The sequence below is a fragment of the Oncorhynchus masou genome, chromosome 4 (assembly GCF_036934945.1).
Source record: "Oncorhynchus masou masou isolate Uvic2021 chromosome 4, UVic_Omas_1.1, whole genome shotgun sequence".
NCBI classification, from domain to species: domain Eukaryota; kingdom Metazoa; phylum Chordata; class Actinopteri; order Salmoniformes; family Salmonidae; genus Oncorhynchus; species Oncorhynchus masou.
In genome coordinates this window covers 12,100,973-12,126,305 of record NC_088215.1, presented here as the reverse complement: position 1 = coordinate 12,126,305, position 25,333 = coordinate 12,100,973, and the positions used below count along the sequence as shown (strand labels likewise).

The 25,333-nt window shown below is 44.9% G+C and overlaps 1 protein-coding gene across 3 annotated transcripts in view; it reads left to right on the top strand.

Moving 5' to 3' along the window:
* LOC135524012 (patatin-like phospholipase domain-containing protein 6) overlaps positions 1-25,333 on the top strand; it is a 41,109-nt gene that overhangs the window by 1,796 nt on the left and 13,980 nt on the right. For all 3 annotated transcript variants that reach the window (XM_064951138.1, XM_064951120.1, XM_064951129.1), the window contains exons 2-27: positions 5,525-5,622; positions 7,083-7,136; positions 7,406-7,493; positions 10,924-11,006; positions 11,121-11,212; positions 11,366-11,506; positions 11,778-11,937; positions 12,460-12,540; positions 13,400-13,528; positions 13,635-13,715; positions 14,063-14,270; positions 14,560-14,660; positions 14,943-15,122; positions 15,661-15,738; positions 16,130-16,335; positions 16,975-17,106; positions 17,345-17,468; positions 17,714-17,903; positions 18,053-18,202; positions 18,453-18,516; positions 18,606-18,774; positions 19,043-19,225; positions 19,842-19,960; positions 20,276-20,432; positions 20,664-20,780; positions 21,015-21,084. In XM_064951138.1, the coding sequence (XP_064807210.1) occupies positions 5,566-5,622; positions 7,083-7,136; positions 7,406-7,493; positions 10,924-11,006; positions 11,121-11,212; positions 11,366-11,506; positions 11,778-11,937; positions 12,460-12,540; positions 13,400-13,528; positions 13,635-13,715; positions 14,063-14,270; positions 14,560-14,660; positions 14,943-15,122; positions 15,661-15,738; positions 16,130-16,335; positions 16,975-17,106; positions 17,345-17,468; positions 17,714-17,903; positions 18,053-18,202; positions 18,453-18,516; positions 18,606-18,774; positions 19,043-19,225; positions 19,842-19,960; positions 20,276-20,432; positions 20,664-20,780; positions 21,015-21,084 (3,214 nt within the window). In that variant the 5' untranslated portion in view covers positions 5,525-5,565. The remainder of the gene's footprint in view (positions 1-5,524; positions 5,623-7,082; positions 7,137-7,405; positions 7,494-10,923; positions 11,007-11,120; positions 11,213-11,365; positions 11,507-11,777; positions 11,938-12,459; positions 12,541-13,399; positions 13,529-13,634; positions 13,716-14,062; positions 14,271-14,559; positions 14,661-14,942; positions 15,123-15,660; positions 15,739-16,129; positions 16,336-16,974; positions 17,107-17,344; positions 17,469-17,713; positions 17,904-18,052; positions 18,203-18,452; positions 18,517-18,605; positions 18,775-19,042; positions 19,226-19,841; positions 19,961-20,275; positions 20,433-20,663; positions 20,781-21,014; positions 21,085-25,333) is intronic.

The following is a 25,333-nucleotide window of genomic DNA, read 5'->3' as shown; positions in this document are numbered from 1 at the left end:
TGATGTTTCCAGAGCCAGACAGTACTGCTTGGCTGGGTGGAATCACGGCTAGGCCGAGTTTACCATGGTATTTCATTAAAATGGCCATTTATGAACATAGGGATATTCAATAGTTTGGTTACTTACAGTTTTGCTTCAGCAGTTGGTTAAATGAGTCAAACACAAATGAACGGTGGAGGATGAGAGAGGGTAGTAGAGAGAATAGACCTTGATGCTACACATCCTGTTTCAGGTTTGTTTGTGACAGGCTATGACAGTCCACTGTCAGCCACTCTAAATATATAAATAAAAATAAATATATCCCATTTAGCAGACGCTTTTGTCCAAAGCGACTTACAAGTCGGCTGGGGCCACTACTTTTACATATGGGTGGCCCCAGCGGGAATCGAACCCACGACGCTTGGCGTTGCAAGCGCCATGCTCTACCGACTGAGCCACACAGGACTCTCTCTGCTTTGATTTCATCCAATGCAGCTCTTGGCCTCTGGTTCCTAGACCATGATGTCATGGATTATCCCTATAGCTGGGGTTCAAAAGTATATACAGAGCATTTGAAAAAAGTATTCAGACCCCTTCACTTCTCTACATTTTGTTACGTTAGCCTTATTCTAAAATATATTTAAAAAAAATCTTCTCAATTTACACACAATAACCCATAATGACAAAGCAAAAACAGGTTTAGAAATTAGTATTCAGACCCTTTACTCAGTGCTTTGTTGAAGCCCCTTTGGCACTGATTACAGCCCTAAGTCTTCTTGGGTATGATGCTACAAGCTTGGCACACCTGTATTTGGGGAGTTTCTCCCATTCTTCTCTGCAGATCCTCTGAAGCTCTGTGAGGTTGGATGGGCAGCGTTGGTGCACAGGAACAGCAATTTTCAGTTCTCTCCAGAGATGTTAGATCGGGTTCAAGTCTGGGTTCTGGCTGGGCCACTCAAGTACATTCAGAGACTTGTCCCACAGCCACGACAGCTTTGTGATTAGGGTCGATGTCCTGTTGGAAGGTGAACCTTCGCCCCAGTCTGAGGTCTTGAGCGCTCTGGAGCAAGTTATCATAAAGGATCTCTGTACTTTGCTCTGTTAATCTTTTCCTCGATCCCGACTAGTCTCCCAGTCCCTGCCGCTGAAAAACATCCCCAAAGCATGATGCTGCTACCACCATGCTTCACCATAGGGATGGTGTCCAGTCTACCATAAAAGCTTGATTGGTAGAGTGCTGCAGAGATGGTTGTCCTTCTGGAAGGTTCTCCCAGCTTCACAGAGGAACTCTGGAGCTGTTTCAGAGTGACCATCAAGATCTTGGTCACCTCCCTGACTAAGGCCCTTCTCACACGATTGCTCAGTTTGACCTCGTGGCTTGTTTGTTTTTTTTTCTCTGACATACACTGTCATCTGTGGGACCTTTTTATATAGACAGGTGTGTGCCTTTCCATATCATGTCCAATCAATTGAATTTACCACAGGTGGACTCCAATCAAGTTGTAGAAACATCTCAAGGATGATCAATGGAAACAGGATGCACCTGTGCTCAATTTAGAGTCTGAATAATTATGTAAATAAGGTATTTCTGTATTTCATGTTTTATGAATTTGCAAACATAAAAAAAAAATCCCGCTGTGTCATTGAGGTATTGTGTGTAGATTGAGGATTTTTTTAAATTTGATCTATTTTAGAATAAAACTGTAACGTAACAAAATGTGGAAAACGGGAAGGGGACTGAATACATTCCGAATGTACTGTAGTAGGCCTTAACCATATCACATTAGCTTTTATGGCTAAATATCTGTCTGTTAGACTAGCTAGGGTATGTTTGATCAGCTTCAGTGTCAGTGAATTAGAGGTCGACCGACTATGATTTTTCAACACCGATACCAATTATTGGAGGACCAAAAAAAGCAGATACAAAAATTTTCCGATTAATATGTATGTACGTATGTACGTATGTACGTACGTACGTACGTACGTACGTATAATATGTATAATTTTGTCTGTCATAGTTGTACGTATGTATGTATGTATGTATGTATGTATGTACGTATGTATAATTTTGTCTGTCATAGTTGTACGTACGTATGTATGTATGTATGTATGTATGTATGTATGTATGTATGTATGTATGTATGTATGTATGTACGTATAATTTTGTCTGTCATAGTTGAAGTGTACCTATGATGAAAATTACAGGCCTCTCATATTTTTAAGTGGGAGAACTTGCACAATTGGTGGCTGACTAAATACTTTTTTGCCCCACTGTATGTGTAATAATGACAATTACAACAATACTGAATGAACAATGAACACTTTCATTTTAACTTAATATAATACATCAAAATCAATTTAGTCTCAAATAAATAATGAAACATGTTCAATTTAGTTTAAATAATGCAAAAACACATTTTTGGAGAAGAAAGTAAAAGTGCAATATGTGCCATGTAAAAAAGCTAACATTTCAGTTCCTTGCTCAGAACATGGCAACATATCAAAGCTGGTGGTTCCTTTTAACATGAGTCTTCAATATTCCCTGTTAAGAAGTTTTAGGTTGTAGTTATTATATGACTATTTCTCTCTATACCATTTGTATTTCATATACCTTTGACTATTGGATGTTCTAATAGGTACTTTAGTATTGCCAGCCTAATCTCGGGAGTTGATAGGCTTGAAGTCAAACAGCGCAATGCTTGAAGCATTGTGAAGAGCTGCTGGCAAACGCAGTAAAGTGCTGTTTGAATGAATGCTTACGAGCCTGCTGCTGCCTACCACCGCTCAGTCAGACTGCTCTATCAAATCATAGACTTAATTATAATATAACACACAGAAATACGAGCCTTAGGTCATTAATATGGTCAAATCCGGAAACTATCATTTCATTTCTTTCAGTGAAATACGGAACCGTTCCGTATTTTATCTAACGGGTGGCATCCATAAGTCTAAATACTGCTGTTACATTGCACAACCTTCAATGTTAAGTCATAATTACATAAAATTCTGGCAAATTAGTTCGCATTGAGCCAGGCGGCCCAAACTGTTGCATAGACCTTGACTCTGCGTGCAATGAATGCAAGAGAAGTGACACAATTTCCCTAGTTTAATATTGACTACTAACATGAATTTCTTTTAACTAAATATGCAGGTTTAAAAAAATATTCTTCTGTGTTATGATTTTAAGAAAGGAATTGATGCTTATGGTTAGGTACATTCGTGCAACGATTGTGCTTTTTACACAAATGAGCTTTTGTTAAATCATCCCCCGTTTGGCGAATTTGGCTGTTTTTGTTAGGAAGAAATAATCTTCACACAGTTCGCAACGAGCCAGTCGGCCCAAACTGCTGCATATACCCTGATTCTATTGCACACAACGCAAGAGAAGTGAAAGAAATTCATGTTAGCAGGCAATATTAACTAAATATGCAGGTTTAAAAAATATATACTTGTGTATTGATTTTAAGAAAGGCGTTGATGTTTATGGTTAGGTACACATTGGGGCAACGACAGTGCTTTTTTTCCACGAATGCGCTTGTTAAATCACCCGTTTGGCGAAGTAGGCTGTGATTCAATGATAAATTAACAGGCACCGCATCGATTATATGCTTAATCGTTTAATGCTAGCTAGCACCTGCCACGCAGTCTCCTCGTGGAGTGCAATGTAATCGGGCCATGATCGGTGTCCAAAAATGCAGATTACCGACTGCTATGAAAACTTGAAATCAGCCCTAATTAATCGGCCATTCTGATTTAATCGGTCTAGTTTGAATGCTAAGCTAGCTGCTTGTTTGTCTGTGCTCAGTGTGTGGCCTATAAAGACTTTGTTTGGGCTGCATACTTGCATTTATTTACGTCAACACATGGGTTAGGAGAGATGGTGGGGGGTCTGGAATGTCTGCTGTGATGTAGGGATACATGGAGAGAGTGGGAGGAAGAAAAGTAAAGTGGCAAGCTGAAGGGAACAGATGGGGGTGGAGTTTCATTGGTCAGCGCTAGGCCTAAATCCCAGGAGTCACCAAATCAAAGTGCATTTGTCACTTCCCCCGAATACAACAGGTGTAGACCTTAGTGAAATGCTTACTTACAGGCTCTAACCAATAGTGCAACAAAAGTTTTAGGTGAACAATAGGTAAGTAATGAAATAAAACAACAGTAAAAAGACAGGCTATATACAGTAGCGAGGCTATAAAAGTAGCGAGGCTACATACAGACACCGGTTAGTCAGGCTAATTGATGTAGTATGTACATGAATGTATAGTTAAAATGACTATACATATATGATATACAGAGAGTAGCAGCAGCGTAAAAGGAGGGGTTGGGGTGGGGGGGCACACAATGCAAATAGTCCGGGTAGCCATTTGATTTCCTGTTCTTGAGTCTTATGGCTTGGGGGTAAAAACTGTTGAGAAGCCTTTTTGTCCTAGATTTGGCACTCCGGTACCGCTTGCCATGCGGTAGTAGAGAGACCAGTCTATGACTGGGGTGGCTGGGGTCTTTGACAATTTTTAGGGCCTTCCTCTGACACCGCCTGGTGTAGAGGTCCTGGATGGCAGGCAGTTTAGCCCCAGTGATGTACTGGTCCGTTCGCACTACCTTCTGTAGTGCCTTGCGGTCAGAGGCCGAGCAATTGCCGTACCAGGCAGTGATGAAACCGGTCAGGATGCTCTCGCTGTTGCAGCTGTAGAACCTTTTGAGGATCTCAGGACCCATGCCACATCTTTTTAGTTTCCTGAGGGGGAATAGGCTTTGTCGTGCCCTCTTCACAACTGTCTTGGTGTGTTTGGACCATTCTAGTTTGTTGTTGATGTGGACACCAAGGAACTTGAATAACCCAAATAGGGATTGGGGGGGGGGGTAAACGCTCTTAGAGGACCAGCCCTCAGGGAGATGTTCATGGGAAGAGGGGGGGGGGGGTGTTAGTACCATGCTTGCCATGCCATCTGGGCACAGTAGGATTGTCTGTCTCTGGATCATGTGTTCCAACTGCCACTGTATTCCCTATATAGTGCACTACTTTTGACTAGGGCTCTGTTCAAAAGTAGTGCACTGTGTCGGGAATAGGATGCCCTTTGGGACGTTACCTGTGTGTCATTGGAGCACTGTTATTATCTCTAACTTGGTTTGGGACTGAGAGATGATCATGTTGCCAGTTTCAGTGGGGGAGGGGAACGGATGGGGATTGGCTGAGAGTATACAGTATGTATCTATAAACAGCAGTACCTCTCAGAAACCTGGATAGGTGACTTTTCCAGGAATTCTGGTTGGAGTATTCTAGAATTCCAGCTTGTTGCCTCCTGATTCAGGGAATTTTCCAACCAGAATTTTGCAACCCTAAACCTGGACAACCTTCACAAAGAGCAATGAGTCATAAATGCATACTAGATAGTATTTCGTATCATTTTATTAGTCATTGCTCTTTTTAAAAGTCCAGGTTTATCTTCCGTGCTACTAAAAAGCTATTTGCTTTACTACTTGTGTGTGAATGAGTGATGTAAACAGTAGCCTGCATGTCTAATGCCAACATCCTGTTTTGTCTCCTTAGAGGCCGTTGATGGACCAGCCTGGTGAAGAGGCGGGGTTAGAATGGGACAGAGCACCTCGGAACAAGAGGGCCAAGAACATGCAAATGCCTCTCTGGACGTAAGCGCGCGCACACACACACACACACACACACACACACACACACACACACACACACACACACACACACAATCCTGTCCTCTACCACTTACTCTGGCCCCATTGACCTCACCAACTACTACAGTACCACTCCCATAGAGAGAGAGAGAGTGTGTGTATACCTAGTCTGTTGCACAACTGTATGAATTCAACCGAAATGTCTTCTGCAGTATGTACAGTATCCACCGTCTGTCAGACCATAACCAACTTCTCATCAATAACTGCAGCTAAGTCCTTTCTTTTGTCTCTTCTCCTGATCAATAAGCACTGACCGCCCTCCCGCTGAGAGCCAGAGTACTAAAAGCCCATTGGCCTTGCCCCATAGTTATACACTATCTGATTGGTTAACTCAACCAACCATCCCCTCTCTCTCTCACACACACACACACACACACACACACACACACACACACACACACACACACACACACACACTTTCTATTGCAGCAAAACTGTAAATAAGCTTATCTCTGAGCTAGGATCTCCACTCCTTCAGTGAGTCATATAGGGCCTAGTCTTAATCAGTGAAGGAATTAGAACAGGGAAGGTCCTTTTGGCAGGACATCACTCAAGTTCTACGATATCCTCCTGGAGAGAAGTGTCCTATTGATTTAGAGTTAGAGACCTCAAAAGATAAGAGACTCTCACTGTCATTTCTCTGCTTTGGTCCCCAACTGTGTGGGTGCGTATGGCATAGGAGTTAGACATCTCTCTTGGCTCTCTCACTTGTTACCTCTCTCACTCACTCACTCACTCACTCACTCACTCACTCACTCACTCACTCACAGCTGTGTACAGTATAGTCAGATGATCACAGCCAAATTGCACCATGTCTCAATGAGCTCTGTGTTATTGTCTGGTGCAGCAGAGTAAAGCAGCACTGTTCCTATTGTTGGTCTCAGAGCCAGGTTGACATGGGCGCACGGCAACTCAATCCACATTGAGAGAAGGCAAATAGGCTTACTGTATAATAATCATCATTAAAAGTATTGTTAGTGAGTTGTGTTGTCCCATATATTTATATGGCGCTTTTTGAGTTAAGCTGGGTAAGAAGGGACTTAGAGAAGAATGGGGGAACAAAAAGAAAGAGCAAGAGGGGTGCTGACCTAAGAGGGTGTTGATAAATAGTTAGACCAAAATCAACACATTGGGTGACTGGATGTGTTTAAGATCCCCCCCCCCCCCCCTGGAAATTGTCATCCAGACCTGATTCAACCAAGATGAAACAATTTTACATCATCATTCCTCCTTCTCTGACATTCTTTTCCCCGGGCATGGCAAATCCCAAGCCCTGAATTCCTTTATACGTCAGTTACTTAACTCAGTAACGGAGCTTTCCCAGCTCTGGAAAAATCTCCCTGTCTACAGTACATAGGCTATTTTATATGGTTGTTCACGTCTCTTTTTTTGTCTACCAACAGGAAGGGTTTAACAACATCAAGGCGTTAGTGGAGGACGAGCTACAGACTAGCATGGTTAGTTTGTATGTTGTAGTCTGGTGTGCAGTGTTTCATTCCATGAAGCCGTTGTAATTATGCTCTAATCAACTGCTGCACACCTCTCTCTCTCTCTTTGTCTCTCCACATCTCCCTCTGTCTGTCTCTCTACATCTCTGTCCATGTCGCTCTTTGTCCATGTCGCTCTTTGTCCATGTCGCTCTTTGTCCATGTCGCTCTTTGTCCATGTCGCTCTTTGTCCATGTCTCTGTGTGTGTGTCTTTCTCTCTTTCTCTCTCTCTCTCTAGATGATGGGGATGGTGATTGGTGCGGGCATCGCCATAATCCTCATCGCCATCCTCATCTTCTTCATGCTGCGGAGGATCCAGCTCAGAAGTACGTGTCACATTCTCTCTCCAATGCATTTTCTTCGATACCGATAAAATGAAATAAATGCGAGCTTCAGTTACACTAGCGATTCCCCTTCACTTACACCTAAGAGCTTTCTAGCGCTGTCCCGGAACCACCAAAAAATTGTCAGACTGAGTGTAAAAGTATGTGGACACCCCTTCAAATTAGTATATTCAGCTATTTCAGCAACACCTGTTGCTGACAGGTATAAAATCAAGCACACATCCATGTACTGTCCATAGATAAGCATTGGCAGTAGAATGTCCTGTATGGAAGAGCTCTGTGACTTTCAATGTGGCACTACCATTGGATGCCACCTTTCCAACAAGTCAGTTAATCAAATTTGTACCCTGTTAGAGCTGCAGCGGTCAACTGTAAGTGCTTTTATTGTAAAGTGGAAACGTGTAGGAGCAACAACGGCTCAGCCGCGAACTGGTAGGCCACACAAGCTCACAGAACGGGACCACCGAGTGTTGTTGCGCGTAAAAATCTTTTGTCCTCGGTTGCAACACTCACTACCGAGTTCCAAACTACCTCTGGAAGCAACATCAGCACAAGAACTGCTCATCGGGAGCTTCATCAAATGGGTTTCCATGGCCAAGCAGCACACAAACCTAAGATCACCATGCGCAATGCTAACACGGAACCCAAACCGGCTGCACGTGTGCGCCACCGCGCATAAATGTATTTTGTCCCCCCACACCAAACTTGATGACGACACGCAGGTTAAAATATCAAAACAAACTCTGAACCAATTACATTAATTTGGGGACCGGTCGAAACGCATTGAACATTTATGTCAATTTAGCAAGCTAGCTTGCACTTGCTAGCTAATTTGACCTATTTAGCTAGCTTGTTGTTGCTAGCTAATTTGTCCTGGGAAATAAACATTGAGTTGTTATTTTACCTGAAATGCACAAGGTCCTCTGCTCCGACAATTAAGCCACACATAAAACGGTCAACCAAATAGTTTTTAGTCATCTCTCCTCCTAGACTTTTTCATCTCTTGACTTTATATTGGCAACTTTCATAAATTAGGTGCATTACCGCCATTGACCTCGTTCGTCTTTAAGTAACCCATGTGGGTATAACCAATGAGGAGATGGCACGTGGGTACCTGCTTCTATAAACCAATGAGGAGATGGGAGAGGCAGGACTTGCACCGCGAGCTGCCTCACAAATAGAACTGACTTCTATTTTACCCTTGGCAACGCAGATGGTCGTTGGCGCACAATAATTGAATAATATAGATTTCTACATTTATTTTGCAACGCTTGCGCACGCGACTTGAGTGGTGTAGTCAGCCTGTAAGCGTCGGCTGGAGTGGTGTAAAGGTTGCCGCTATTGGAGCAGTGGAAACGTGTTCTCTGGAGTGATATATCACACTTCACCATCTGGCAGTCCGACAAACTAATCTGTTTGGCAGATGCCAGGTGTGGAAGAACTTGACTGGCCTGCTCAGAGCCCTGACGTCAACCCCATCAAACACCTTTGGGATGCATTGGAACCCCCAACTGCGAGCCAGGCCCAACATCAGTGCACGACCTCACTAATTCTCTTATGGCTGAATGGAAGGAAGATCCGGCAACAATGTTCCAACATCTAGTGGAAACTCTTCCCAGAAGAGTACAGCAAAGGGAGGACCAACTTCATATTAATGGCCATGATTTTGAAATGAGATGTTCGATGAGCAGGTGTCCACATACTTTTGGTCATGTAGTGTATAGACACCCTATGTGTTTTAATAAAATCATCTGTGTACTAAGCTTGTCTAATGCTTGCACACGCTGTTTGAGTTAAATAATTAAGACAAATGACTCAAGAGGAAGCCAGAGGACAAGATAGCCTAAATCTTTTCCTGACCCTCCCGCCAACCTTCGCAGATTCTGCCGTTAAACTCTTGAAGTTGCCGTTAATAGGCAACACCAGGGGTCGGCAACCTTTTTGATTTGGAGTACCAATTTATCTTACCATGTCTACCGATCTGCGTGCCAGTTCTGATTTTCATATGCACGTTTTCGTGACAGTTTCATTTAATTTCTAATAGTCTTTATCTCAAAATCATTGTCATGTGGTTCATTTAAATTCTATCTAAATGAAAATTATACAAATCTAAAAGTAACTTTTATTGCCAACTATGTACAAGTTGCCTACATAAAGCCAAGAAATGAAAAACATTGCATCCAGCAGGTAGAAAATATCCTGATTTTAAATATAAGTATCCTATCAATTACATTGGCAATGCAAGGCCTATCTGCAACAAACTTGAAACATTGTATCAACTGGGTCCAGCCTGAAGCTCCTGCTAGGAAACTTGTAACATTGTATAAAATACTCTGGGCACTCAGTTTCCCGCTCCAGTGAGCTCGGGACAGACACAGCTGTAAGCTATTTGTGCAAAAGATAATCAAGCTATTTTATGACATTTCCACTCAATCAGAGCATTAGATGTTTCCCTTTCATGCCGAGTGGTTATCGAAAGGGAGAGCGCTGGAAATATTTTTCAAATGCATTGACAAACTATTGTCATTCTAAATGGATTCTAAAACCAGACTTTGTTAACGTTCTGTTTGAGGTGAAGAAAGCATTTCTTTGAGAAGCTCTACAGCTTATTAGTGGCGGTGAGTTAAGACAATCAAATACTATCAGACATCCCCAAATGGGCACATTTTATAGGCCACCATTAGCACGCAGGCCAGGTAGCCTAGGCCTACTTCTATATGCGTAATCAGGTGCACGTCCTTACTTAACCTTGACAGGAGTGTTCTAAACAAAAAACAATGGAATGAAATGAACCAAAACTTTTTTCTCAGAAGTGTAGCATAGGCTGTGAGCACTGCGAACAACGTGTCCACTCCAACAATGAGAACAGTAAACGACTGTAGACCTAATAATAATAATATTACCATAAAATTACCATAACCAAACAAACATTGTAGATCGGGAATTAACGTTAAATGTAGGTTACTACTGGTGATATATGTAATGGGGAATCGATAGACACAATCAAAGGGCAAAGAATTCACACAATTAAGTTATGAAACAATGAATTTATACGAAATGGCGGGAGAGCCCATTCTGGAGAGAGACATGCATTTTAGCCACACCCCCTTTCATCTTGGACCGTGGCATACCCACGGCCTCCTCAATGGATTAGTCTCATGTGCCACTGATTTTTTTTTTTTTCTTCATTAATTTGCGACTGCTCGACTAAAACAAAATCTTGGTCGAACAACAGCCTATTGACCAAACAATCGTCCAGTCAACTGCTTGTGAATATATGGTTTTAGCTTGCTATACAATGCTAAAATGTATCTTAAAATGTTCATACTGGTACTTTATCTTGTTCACATTGCCATACTGTTTGTGTCCGTGCTCTAGTATCTCCATATATGTATGTTTTAACTTCTCACAGACCTGCAAGCCCAGGAGGCCCCCAAGTATCGATTCCGCAAGAGGGACAAGGTCATGTTCTATGGGCGAAAGATCATGCGCAAGGTTAGTGGCTGTGGTGGGATGCGTTTTGGGGTTTCTAGCAAAGTAAAATGGTACCCTTTTGTTCGACAATGTGTCTTTTTGTCCTAGTTGACCTTTGACCTCTGGCTCTCATAGGTATCCCAGTCCACCTCTTCCTTGGTGGGCACAGCCTCCTCCACACGCCCACGACTCAAAAAGAAGCAGAAAATGCTCAACATTGCCAAAAAGTGTGTGAACACGGTTTACCCTGTCTACTCTACTCTAATTCATGATGCTAACGAACTTAGTGACTACAGAGTAGAGAACAATAGTCTCTTATACATTTGTCCTCCCACTCTCTCATCCTGCTCTCCACCCCCACCCCCCTCTCCTCCCTCCAGGATTCTGCGTTTTAAGAAGGAGGTGCCCACCCTGGTAGCTAAGGAGCCTCCTCCCTCAGTGCTGGAGGCCGACCTTACAGAGTTTGACGTGGCCAACTCCCACCTGCCCTCCGAGGTGCTCTACATGCTCAAGAACGTCCGGTACGTAGGGACTTCTCTGAGTTTGTTTGTGTGTGTGTGTGTGTAGAGTGTACTCTCTGTGTGTGTTAAGATGTCGTGGAGTTCTTATCTATATGGAGGAGACGTGTGTGTTTGAGTATCAAACCACCATGTATCATGGGTAAATTGTGACTGACTGATCTTCCAATAATATTGAGTAGTTATTAATGATGCAGGGTGATACGTAGGTCAGTCAATCACTTTTTTGTGTGTAGTAATCTCTCCATCTCTACCCCCCCCCCCCCCCCTGCAGTGTGCTGGGCCACTTTGAGAAGCCTCTGTTCCTGGAGCTGTGTAAACACATGGTGTTCCTGCAGTTTCAACAGGGAGAGTACGTCTTTAGACCGGGCCAGCCTGACAGCAGTATCTACGTGGTGCAGGACGGAAAACTAGAACTGTGCCTTACTGGAATGGTGAGGGAGGGAGGGAGGGAGGGAGGGAGGGAGGGAGTGTGTGTGTGTGTGTTTGTGTCTGTGCACCTGTGTGTGTTTCTCATGAACACAAGTGGCCAGACATTTACATTTTAGTTTTTTTTGTTGCCTTCTGTACAATTGAGCCTCCATCCATGCTAACGAGTAAACACGTACTCTCATAAGGGGCTTACAGTTCTCTAACAATTAACTCTCTTGTAGGTCATTAAATAATGGTTAGCACCTATTTAGTTTTTGATTCAGATTATCCCAATATGAAGGAAAAGGATCAAATGGAATGGATCAAATGGAATGATCTCTGAATTTAGAACGTTATGGCCACGATGAACTTGCATTTGGGCAAAGATTGGAATAACTTAACATGAACAGAATGTTTTCACGATAACTGTCAATTTTAATGTTTGCCTGTGTTATTTTGTCCTTTGTTTTTAACACAAATGTATGTGCCTTTTTGTCCATGTTAATTTATTATGACATACTCTGTTTTTACCCCTGTGTGTTTAGGACGGCAAGGACGGTGTGGTGAAGGAGGTGTACCCCGGAGACAGTGTCCACAGCCTCCTCAGCATCCTGGACGTCATCACCGTAAGACACGCCCACTTCCTGTCCCACATTCCACACTCCCTAAACCACCATGCCACGTGTCGTTTCTTGTTTGAGTCACCCCTTTGTCTGTCCCTGTCACGTTTCAGTCAGAACTTTGAACTTAAGTCGAGGAACAAGTCAGGGAAGTCGAGCGTTGAATCGTAGCCGCTAAAGTTGAATCATATCAAAGACAAGATGATTTTGCAATTTAATGTTATATCGTGAAGCACTATGATATGACAAGTGTGGCTTATGTGCGCTTTTACTCTTGGTGGGAAGTATACAGTGAACTATTAAACACATGACCCTTTTAGAGTCAAGAGGATTTGGTAGCTAGCATCTAACTCCTATATTTAGACTTGGGAAAAGTACCTGACATCCTGGAACCGTTGCTTTACGGCTGACAAAAGGAAGTGGAAGACGTCTCTAAAGCAATGCTTTCTGCTGGTGGGTTCTGCTAGTTCCCTCTTATTGGCTTGTGACTATAAACATTTTACTGAGTAGTTCAGTTCTTTGTTAGTGCGTTGGTCACAGGGACATTTAAAAAAAAAGAAGCTTCACCCAAGTCACTGCAATGGCCGGGGTAGGCCGTCATTGTAAAATAAGCATCTGTTCTTAACTGACTTAAATAAATAGGACAGCGTTGAAAGGGCCTTGTCATTGTGTTTGTTTCAGGTACAACTAGCTAGCATGTGAGAACCACTCTCAACACAAACTTCCCCTCCCTTTACTGCTGAAAATAGGAACTTGTAAAATGTCTCAAGTCTCCAAAATGTCTGTAAAGTTACCAATATTGAGTTACAGTATATTCTGAGAGCGTGAGTGTGTGTGAACCTTATCACTGTGTTGTGTGTTTCAGGGACACCAGAAGCCGTACAGGACGGTGTCGGCGCGGGCGGCTGAGGTGTCCACCGTACTGCGTCTACCCGTCGAGGCCTTCCTCTCCATCTTCGAGAAGTACCCTGAGAGCCTGGTGCGGGTGGTCCAGGTAAGCTGCATTGTGTGTGTGTGTGTGTTTGTCACCAGGTGTGGGCGTGTGTTTTTTTTCTCTTGATATTCATGTGACCTTTTCCTCCCTCGGTCTTCTCATGCAGATCATCATGGTTCGTCTCCAAAGAGTAACCGTTCTGGCGCTGCACAACTACCTAGGGCTCACCAACGAGCTCTTTAGCCACGTGAGTCAAGCGCCACACACACACACACACACACACACACACACACACACACACACACAAACACAGTGCCACGATTCATCATACCACCCAGATCCTCAAACATACACGCACCCACACATGGACATTCTGTTTGTTACTTCATCTACCAGACTGAGTCATTCACCGCTAACGCTACCGCTAATCACTTTTCAATGCTGACCTGGTAATTATAACATTGCTAATTCAACGCTAGCCTGTCTTCATTGACACTAACCTCCTCTCTCTCTCTCTCTCTCTCTCTCTCACTCTCTCTCTCTCTCTCTCTCTCTCTCTCTTTCTCCCATGCCCCTGTCCTGTCCTCCCTATAGGAGATGCAGCTCCTGCGCCTGCTGCCCCTGTCCCCCCACCCCGTGCCCCGCACCAGCCCCCAGCGCCACGGCAAGCGTTTCGGTAGCCTGACCGTGCCCGCGGAGGACCGCGAGGCCGCCGTGAAGGACGCATCAGATCCTGGGAAGGATGGAGCCACAGTCCCACCAATCCTCAGCAGGACCATCTCCATGCCTGTCGACATCGCTGGTGACTAACTCTTTCTGTCGGTCTCTCGATCCCTCTCTCTGTCCTCTTCCGTTCTTTTCTCTCTGTCCGTGTGGTAACATCTGCATTCTTAGTATGTAACTTCAGCTCTGTGGCTTCAGTCCAGTTTTTACTGCATGTTAGTGACCTGACTTGACATTAGTGTGCTTTATGTATGTAACTTACCTCTGTTGCTTCTCAGACTGTTGACTGTGGCGTTTACACGTGTTTGTGTTAACATGATTTCTGTGGTGTGTGTGTGTGTGTGTGTGTGTGTGGTGTCTACACACAGGCATGCAGAAGAATCTGCGGTCGGATTTCGATATGGCCTACGAGAGGGGACGGATCTCAGTTTCCGCTGAGGACGGCAACACGCCACCCACCTATTCACGGGTCAGTATATACGCGTGTTCACACACACAAGGTTGGATATTAGTGACATCTCAGACTGTGTACTTACATTTGAAATAAAATCCAAACAGACATTTTTTAGTAATTCAACAGTTTATCTATTCACTAACAGTCATCCTAGTGCACTAAAATACACATTTGCACGTCAAAGTAGACCACTAACTCTTATCTTTGTACATCACAGATCTGCACTTCAAAGTAGACCAGGCACAGTGTACTGTAATTGACATTCATGTCCCTCCATGTTGTCTGTTTCTTTCCCAGGACCAGCGGGAGAGGAGGGTGACCGTAGACGAGGTGCCGTCGGGGGTGTACCTGTACCCCGAGGAGGAGGGGGGTCCGGAGAACCAGTTCTCGCCAGGACCAGGACCCGTCCCCGGTCGCCCCAGCCCTGCCCTGTTCGAGGAGGCCCTGAAGGAGCTCCTCAAACTCATGAGGATAGAGGTTAGTACTAACTACTGCTTAGTAACCTTAGTACATGGTCAGTAGATGGTTGCTATCTATGTAACCATGACTCTAGTAACAATGTAATCGTGGCATTTACCTGATTATTGTGTTAATAAAACACCAAGTCACCAAGTTAATTTGTCCTTTGGGCTAATGTACCATGTCTAGACAAGATATTTTGAAATGCAAAGGCCAAAGTGTTCTTATTGGACAAGTAGTACCTCCCCTTTTCAAAACATGTCTCCTTACTGGACATCAACCAGCACTTTCTCCCTCTGACTCCTTTTATCGAAGCTTCTTACAGTTCCATTTCACAATCTACTGTTATGGTTGGAACCGAGCATCTGAAATGTACGATATCGAAAGTTCTGTCTCCGTCCGTATATTTGCCAACCCTCTGGATTTGCAGCCCAGGAGAGCAAAAGGGGAATCCAGACGTTGTTTCACCACCAAGAGCGTTTCCTCATTCCCTCCCTCTATCGCTGTCTAACTCTCTCTCTTTCTCTCGTTCTGTTCTTTTTCCTTCTTCTGCCAGGACCCTGCTCTGCTGAATGGGAGAGTGACTCTGCACCACGCCAAGGCAGGAACCGTGCTGGCTAGACAAGGAGACCAGGTACTTTTCTGAGGCTTGGAGAGATGTCCTCTCCTCTGTTTGAATGCAGGTTGACGTTTGTCACCTTCCGCGATTTCCGCGAGATGGGCCAGCTGCAAAGTCAAAATTGTCTACATCGTCATGACAACACATGCCAACCTGACTGTTTAATCCAACAATTTTATGAGGGACAAGACTTCAAAACATTATAGATTTTTGATATCACAGATTCCTATCGTCCCTTAATGTTGTCCTTGACATCTTTCCCCTCCAAATCCCTCTCTTTCCCATATACCTTATTCTCCCCTCCCCAGCTCTTTACCCCCTCCTCTACTCGCCTCTCTTCAACCCCTCTAAACACACAAAAACAAAACATGAGACCTGAAATCTGAACTCCCTCTTCTCCTCTCAGGATGTGAGTCTCCACTTCGTCCTGTCCGGCTGCCTCCACGTGTACCAGCGGATGATCGACAAGCAGGATGCGGTGTGCCTGTTTGTCACCCAGCCGGGTGAGATGGTGGGCCAGCTGGCCGTGTTGACTGGAGAACCCCTCATCTTCACCATCAAGGCCAACAGAGACTGCACCTTCCTCAAGATCTCCAAGTCTGACTTTTACGAGTGGGTGTCTTGTAGAGACCAGACTAGAGATAGACTATAGCGGGGGGGGGGGGCAAGCCTGGTCCTGGAGCGCTGCAGGCACTTCCTGTTTTTGATTTAACCGACCTGGAAGACCAGCTGTGTTGAATTTAGGTGCTGAACTGATCAATTAGCTCAGTTGGTGCCTAGTTGGAACAACATCCTGCTGTACCCGTGGCCCTCCAGGAACAGGGTTTCCTACCCCTGGGCTAAACCCTTCTGTGTGAAAGGGGTATCGTTCACCGTCTGGGCATGAAGCTGGAACATTTAGTTTAAGCCTAACTCGGGTTTAGAAGTAGAGAAATGCAGGTTGTTGGATGATTACAGGAAATGTAAATATACCCGTAGTCACTGACTGTTGACTATTAAACCATCGGTCACAAGTAGGTTCAGTTCCAGACGTCACAACTGTCTCACTGTTGATAAGATGCTGGTTATTACTGTCTATCTGGTCATGGTAGAAAAGACGGAAGTGGTTCGAAAGTGGCCAACACTTCCTCTAACCCTAGCTTTGTTTATCAGTTCCTGTGATATTTAAGCATAGTGACTGCCTCTCCCCGGAGACACTGCCTGTGTGTTTTCCCCTGATCTGGTGTGCTCTGTGCTGCCCCCTGTCTTTAGGATCATGAGGGAACAGCCCAGTGTGGTTCTGAGTGCAGCCCACACCGTAGCCATCCGCATGTCCCCCTTCGTCAGACAGATGGACTTCGCCATAGACTGGATGGCTGTGGAGGCCGGCAGAGCCCTCTATAGGTATCTGGACAAATCTTCTGTTATGGCAGTATTTTTAATTTGACCAGAAACACTGTATTGGTGTGTTTTTCTGACTGACAATATCACCTATCTGAAGGTATTTTTCTTTCATACGTTTCAAACTCTAGCCTTGCACAGACACGCTCAACTGTACACTGTCCTGAAACCAAACCACTCTTCTTTCAGTCTGATGAAAACTGAACTGACTGTCCTCCACCTCCTCTCCTCATATCTCCAGGCAGGATGACCAGTCGGACTGCACCTACATAGTTCTGAACGGACGTCTGCGTTCTGTTATACGTAAAGCTAACGGGAAGAAGGAGCTGGTAGGAGAGTACGGTCGAGGAGACCTTATAGGAGTGGTGAGACTTTGGCCCATTTCTACAGCTCTCATCGTTCTGGTCTTCTATGTAAAGGCAGAATATGTTGTCACTATATTAGTTTATAAAGCTAATATTCAGAATAACGTCAACCTCATGTATTTATATTAGACCCGTGTGTGTGTGTATAGTGTATGTTTGGGTTGTATTAGATCATTGGGGACACTATACCTTTTTTAAATCCCATTGTTTTTGGAGCTCTCACAATCTCCTCCTGTTTTCCCCAGGTTGAGGCCCTGACCCGACAGCCCAGAGCCACCACGGTCCACGCGGTCAGAGACACAGAGCTGGTCAAGCTCCCAGAGGGAACGCTCAACAACATCAAGAGGAGGTACCCACAGGTGGTCACCAGGTTGATCCACCTGCTGGGACAGAAGATCCTGGGGAACCTGCAACAGGCCCGCGGACCTTTCTCAGGTGAGTGTGTACACAGGCATGTACTGTATGCATACACACACTTGCCCTCTTTGTCCTCTAGATAAAGCCATGTATTACTCGCTCACTCGCTCTCTCTCGCTCTCTCACTCGCTCTCTCTCGCTCTCTCTCTCACCCCATACTTCTCCAGGTTCTGCCCTCGGCCTGTCCAGCGTAGCGTCCAGCCCTGACGTCACCAACCCGGCCAGTAACCTGTCCACTGTGGCCGTACTGCCCATCTGTGACGAGGTGCCAATCAACGCCTTCAACCTGGAGCTCAGCCACGCCCTCAGTGCCATAGGTACACGCCTCTAGAGACTAGCATAGCAACTGTCAATCAAACCTTACTATGACTTGAACATCTTGTTTCATATTAGTCAATAGTTACATCTGCCTAATGTGAGTAGATTCTGTGGACAATAAAGTTGTTCTATTCTGTTCCTTAACTACCGGTAAGTTGTTACATTGAGCGACCGTGATATTCAATTTTATATACATAAATTGTTCTCTCGGAAATATTAGACATATTTCTATTTGTCCTTGACGTGTAGGACCTACCCTGCTGCTGACCAGTGACATCATCAGAGAGCGACTGGGGGCCTCCGCTCTGGATAGGTCTGTTTTTATCCTCTCTTCTTCCTCTCTCCCTCTGCAGTATCCATACCAGTTGGTTGTTCTTAACTCTCGTTCTCCCCTCGTAACAGTATCCACGAGTACCGTCTGTCTGGCTGGCTGGCCCAGCAGGAGGACATCAACAGGATAGTTCTGTACCAGACAGACAGCAGTATGACTCCCTGGACCCAGCGCTGCATCAGACAGGCTGACTGCATCCTCATCGTGGGCCTGGGGGAACAGGAGCCTGCGCTGGGACAGGTAGGAGGGACGGGGTGAAGAGCTGGAGGTTGATTTGGGCTCAATGTTTGGAGGATTGGTTGACCTATGAAGCTACTCTACTTACAAGCTGCCTCGTTACATTTATTTGTTCAATTTAAAACTTTCGTTGTGAAATTATACATGAACCTCATATTTAAGCTTATTTGTAGAGATATATATATATTTTTTAACAGTCTAGTTATGACTGCATCTTATCCTCAGTACTGTATCTACCCATGCCTCTCTCTCTGTCTCTCTGTCTCTCTAGTTAGAGCAGATGTTGGAGAACACCGCGGTGAGGGCCCTGAAACAGCTGGTGCTGCTCCATAAAGAGGACGGCTCGGGGCCCTCCAGGACCGTAGAGTGGCTCAACATGAGGAGCTGGTGCTCTGGACACCTCCACCTCCGCTGCCCCCGTCGGGTCTTCTCACGACGCAGCCCCTCAAAACTGGTGCGACTTCCTGGGGAGATGCCATGACTTCTCTTTCTAACTTTCGTTCGTTTTTTTTTTGTGCTTTTCTCTCATTCGTTTATTCATTCGTTACACACCGACCTTTGCCCACATCTGATTGTGTTCCTCCGTTAGATTGAGGATGAGGACGGTTGTAAAGAGAGCTCTGACGATGTGGTAAGAGAGGAGGCTAGTCTGTTTGCAAGCAAAGGTTTTATGGATACTTTAATAGCCTGTTGAGCGTGTCCTCTTCGTCCAATCTATATCTTTTTTTGTTTTATCTTGCACCGAGTGACGGCTCAAAATTAAGCCCTTTTCTGTTCTACGAATAACACGAGTTTTGGTTTTCAAGAGAAATAACATGGTGCTTTAGCTACAAAGGCTTTAGGAAACCCAGCCCAGGTCGTCTTGGGGAAATGATCCATTGACAAGTTTACCAACCACTTACAGCGCTTCGGTGGATAGCAACTGTCGCTAACCAGGCCTAAGTCTGAATGGTTGGACAAGCTCTTGTCTCAAAGCGCATGGAAGCCTACAAATTGCTCAGATTATCATCTGAAATCAACGTGTGTGTGTGTGTGTGTGTGTGTGTGTGTGTGTGTGTGTGTGTGTGCAGAGGGAGGTGTATGAGAAGGTGTGTGAGAAGACAGCGGACAGACACAGTGATTTCTCTCGGCTGGCCCGGGTACTGACTGGGAACAGCATCGCTCTGGTGCTGGGAGGAGGAGGTGCCAGGTCAGTGGACTCTCTTTTGTGCCAGACTCTCTTTTGTAGATGATCAAGTAGTACATGCTTTACTCCACACTATCGACATCATCAAATGCATGTTTTCAATGACAGTCATGGGACCACAGCTCTTTGCATGAGAAGTCCTGTCTTCTGTTGATTATTCTTGTAACATTAATGTCTTTCAGGGTATCTGTAGTCTCGAATTAGTCAGGTTCTTTCGGATCTTTTCAAATTAATGAAAGAAGTGGAAGAAATGCAGTCCTCAAACAGAGTGAGTTTCCTACTCTCTCTGATTGGTTGTTGTCTCTGTCACTCTTGCAGAGGCTGCTCCCACGTGGGAGTGATCAAGGCCATGGAGGAGGCAGGGATTCCCATCGACATCGTGGGCGGGACGTCCATCGGATCGTTCATCGGGGCGCTATACGCCGAGGAGAGGAGTGCGGTGCGCACCAAGCAGAGAGCCCGCGAGTGGTCCAAGGTCTGATCCTCCCTCCGCTACACCATAATGCACTTCTCTAGTTCCTATTTGGCACATTCCTTTGTCAGGTGACATGTAGTGTATTAGAGGGGATCAGTTTGAGCACGGCGAGACACAGAATCACTCGTGCTGATTTGTGGATCAGTGTGGATCAGTGATTCTGTGCGGTTCCGACTGAAATGTTGACCTCGGACACGCTCATTATTAACCTCCTTCCCTCCCTCCCTACAGGCGATGAACTCCGTATTCAAAACCATCCTTGACCTGACCTATCCCATCACCTCAATGTTCACCGGCGCCGCCTTCAACACCAGCATCTCCAAAGTGTTCCAGGACAAGCAGGCTGAGGTGAGAAGTCACACTGTCTGTCAGTGCTACTAGAGATGTCTGTCTGTGAAGGAAACTGGGCTCGGTTCAGTCGGCAAACCTTGTGAACAGTTGCAGATAGAGATGTCTTGAATAGAGCTGACGTTGATACCTACTCCACATTTTGGAGAGGCATATTTGTTCTACATAATATATATCCCTCTGAATGTTCCTTATTCCAATTCATATGGAATGTGTGGTCTATGTAACCATCAGGACCTGTGGTTGCCCTACTTCAACGTGACTACTGACATCACGGCGTCCGCCATGCGTGTGCACCAAGACGGTGAGTGACAGGCAGCTAACCGCTGGCCCCTCCTTCTCTCTGCTCTATCGCTGTTTAGAAATGGACGACTAGATTTCGAAGTTGTCTTGACCGCACTGCAGAAGTAATTGTCCTAGTTCTATGCGATTTTGAGTAGAAATTGGATAGCTGTTAGGAAAAGTCTCAAGCAGTCACACACACACACACACACACACACACACACATGTATTTTATTTAGATATATACTCCATATGTAACGCTATTTAACTCAATTCACTCACGCTGGTACGGCCCAATATGACCGAGAACTAACGTGGGATTGACATGATCATTCCTAATTTTATTCGCCGTTTGGTGATAACAGCTAGATAATTTAGATTAGGTTTTACTGTATCAGAGTATGGGTTATGGGACAAAAATCCCAGCCCCTTAATTGTACATTTTACATTTTTATTTTATTTGAGTTATTTAGCAGACTCTCTTATCCAGAGCGACTTACAGTTAGTGCATTCATCTTAAGATACCTAGGTGGGGTTATAATTTGGCGTTTTAGATCAATTGGTTAGATTGTGCATGCGTTTCAGATGTATAATACTAATCGGGAGGTCATACAGCTGGTATGCTAGAGCAACATCCTCTGTTCCCTGCTTGTTTAATATGTTCCTCCATTGACTGACTGACTGACACTTAATATATGGATTGTTTATGTATGTGTTGACTGACTGAGTGAGAAATGCACTACCACTAACTGTAGCTAGAATAGACCTAGAGGCTGGGGGTACGACCCCTGCTGACCTCTTGGGGTCAAAGGCCACACCTTTTGGCTTGTGGAAGGAAACCCACCCCACCCCCCAAATCCAGTCTTAGTACATGTTGCATGCATTTGTTATCACCGGTAATGTCCACTAGTTTGTAAGAGCAAAGGCATTTAAAGAAAGTAACCTATAATGTTTCATGTTATTTATGTACTGATTTTAGGCCACATAGGCAAGTGTAGCAAATGAGTCCTCCTTGATCCTGGATTTGGGGTGTCATAAGGTTGTGCGGTCCTCCAGTCATATCTTCAATGCCTGTCTGCACTTGGCATGTTTACTAACGGCGAGAGCAAAGCTTTACGACGCGCTCTCTCTTTACCGACCACCTTCCTCCTCCCTAGTGTAATGTCACTTCCTGTTGACGCAGCCTAGTCCACTCCCACTGCTCATCTCTATTGCTCTCTTTCTCAGGTTATTCCTCCTACCTTTCTCACATCTGTTTTATGTTTAAAACGTGTCTTTTTTAAAACAACACCAAACAAACCATGCCACAGTGACTTCCCTAATGTTCATTTGCTCATATGGGGACACTTTCACCATCTGCTGTATAGGCTTACTATTAGCCTGGTCCCAGATCTGTTTTGCCATCTTGCCATCTCCTATGGTTATTGTTGGGTAGATGGCACAAACAAATCTGGGGCCAGGCTCGTGTACTATAGATGTAGTGTACTAGTCGCTTCCACCCCTGTCCGCGTCAACAAGTAGGATCCAGAACACTCTTCATTTGCTTTACCCCTCTGCACCCTTACGCCTCTCCCTCCATCCCTCCCTCGCTTCCCATAGTTTCTCCCAATGTGCTTTTCTTTCATACAGCTCTAAATTCCCATTACTGGAGGCTTACACACAGGAATAGAGTGAAGTTGCCCCAAGACGCTGATCTTGGGTCAGTTATGTATTTCCCCCAATAATGGTTAAGTTTAGTATTGGGGGAGGGGAAGCTGATCCTAGATCTGTACCTAGAGAACTTCACACATGGCCAGAGCGCAATTTCTGAAGCTCAGGGTACATTTTATTTTTAACACCAACCTCAGGGTTTTCCAACATAGAAAGTTACACCGTTGGCTCGTTCGTAACGCAAGGACTTTGTCTTCGGTGGCACTATTTAGTTTTAGCAACACCCCATGTTTCCATAAGCCAACCAATGAATGTTAGGCTCTTCGACGTTGCGTAAATGTAGCATCATTTAGTCTTTATTTTTAAAATGTTATGCTAGTCGCAAGATGGCGGCTTTTAGAGTATGGTCATAGGCATCAGGTTTATAGTGTGTGTGTGTGTGTGTGTGTGTGTGTGTGTGTGTGTGTGTGTGTGTGTGTGTGTGTGCCGCTACTTAACTCTCCCTGGCTTGAAGATGGATCTTCCTTTTCATCTTTTTCTAACTCTTACTTCTCTCTTTCACTAGTCTCCCTCTATCACTCTCTCGCCCTCTCTCTCTCTCTCTCTCTCTCGATCCCTTTTTCTGAGAATGTTGGTGCATTTTGTAGTAATTTTCTTGTTTGTTGTCGGCTGCTATCTATCTAACCAAGCTAATAATAATTCTTCCGCTCCAAACGAAACACCAAACAGGACGACTGTGGCTGTTGATAGCCTGGGAAAGAGTAGAAATACACTGAGTGCACAAAACATTAGGAACACCTTCCTAATGTTGAGGTGCATCCCTTTTGCCTTCAGAACAGCCTCAATTTGTCGAGTCAGGGACTCTACAAGTCAGGGACTCTACAAGTCAGGGACTCTACAAGTCAGGGACTCTACAAGGTGTTGAAAGCGTTCCGCAGGGACGTTGGCCCATGTTGACTCCATTGCTTCCCTTCGTTGTGTCAGGTTGGCTGGATGTCCTTTGGGTGGTGGACGATTCGTGATACACACGGGAAACTGTTGAGCGTAAAACCCAGCAGCGTTGCAGTTCTTGACACAAACCGGTGCGCCTGGCACTTACTACCATACCCCATTCAAAAGCATTTACATTTTTTGTTGTTGTCTTGCCCGTTGGCACACGTACACAATCCATGTCTCAACTGTCTCAAGGCTTAAAAATCCTTCTCTAACTTTTTCCTCCCCTTCATCTTCACTGATTTTGAAGTGGATTTAACAAGTGATATCAATAAGGGATCATAGCTTTCACCTGGTCAGTCTATGTCATGGAAAGAGCAGGTGTTAATGTCTTGTGCACTCAGTGTATGCAGGTCTCCATTTTCCAATGAGGTTTCTGAACTAATACATGATTACGGTGTTCATGGTTCCTTTTGAGTGGTTTAGGAGAGTAAATGGATGACACCATTTTAAAATTTGAAATTCAGTGTAATATTAATGCTGTGATGCTATTTAGTTATTTTCTATCTGTATTTAAAAAAAATGTAATTGTCATCTACAGTCCTGTCTGTGCTATCTGTTTTAGCCCTCGAACTGGCCTCTCTGGTTATTTACTTCTAGAACTGGCCTCTCTGGTTATTTACTTGTAGAACTGGCCTCTCTGGTTATTTACTTCTAGAACTGGCCTCTCTGGTTATTTACTTGTAGAACTGGCCTCTCTGGTTATTTACTTGTAGAACTGGTCTCTCTGGTTATTTACTTGTAGAACTGGCCTCTCTGGTTATTTACTTGTAGAACTGGCCTCTCTGGTTATTTACATGTAGGACTGGCCTCTCTGGTTATTTACATGTAGGACTGGCCTCTCTGGTTATTTACTTCTAGGACTGGCCTCTCTGGTTATTTACTTCTAGAACTGGCCTCTCTGGTTATTTACTTGTAGAACTGGCCTCTCTGGTTATTTACTTGTAGAACTGGCCTCTCTGGTTATTTACATGTAGGACTGGCCTCTCTGGTTATTTACTTCTAGGACTGGCCTCTCTGGTTATTTACTTCTAGGACTGGCTTCTAGGACGCGCCCTCAGAGCATGCGCAGACCAGCTGGCTGGTGTGTTTACGGACATATTCAATCAATCCCTATACCAGTCTGCTGTTCCCACATGCTTCAAGAGGGCCACCATTGTCCCTGTTCCCAAGAAAGCTAAGGTAACTGAGCTAAACGACTACCGCCCTGAAGCACTCACTTCCGTCATCATGAAGTGCTTTGAGAGACTAGTCAAGGACCATATCACCTCCACCCTACCTGACACCCTAGACCCACTCCAATTTGCTTACCGCCCAAATAGGTCCACAGACGATGCAATCTCAACCACACTGCACACTGCCCTAACCCATCTGGACAAGAGGAATACCTATGTGAGAATGCTGTTCATCGACTACAGCTCGGCATTCAACACCATAGTACCCTCCAAGCTCGTCATCAAGCTCGAGACCCTGGGTCTCGACCCCGCCCTGTGCAACTGGGTACTGGACTTCCTGACGGGCCGCCCCCAGGTGGTGAGGGTAGGTAACAACATCTCCTCCCCGCTGATCCTCAACACTGGGGCCCCACAAGGGTGCGTTCTGAGCCCTCTCCTGTACTCCCTGTTCAC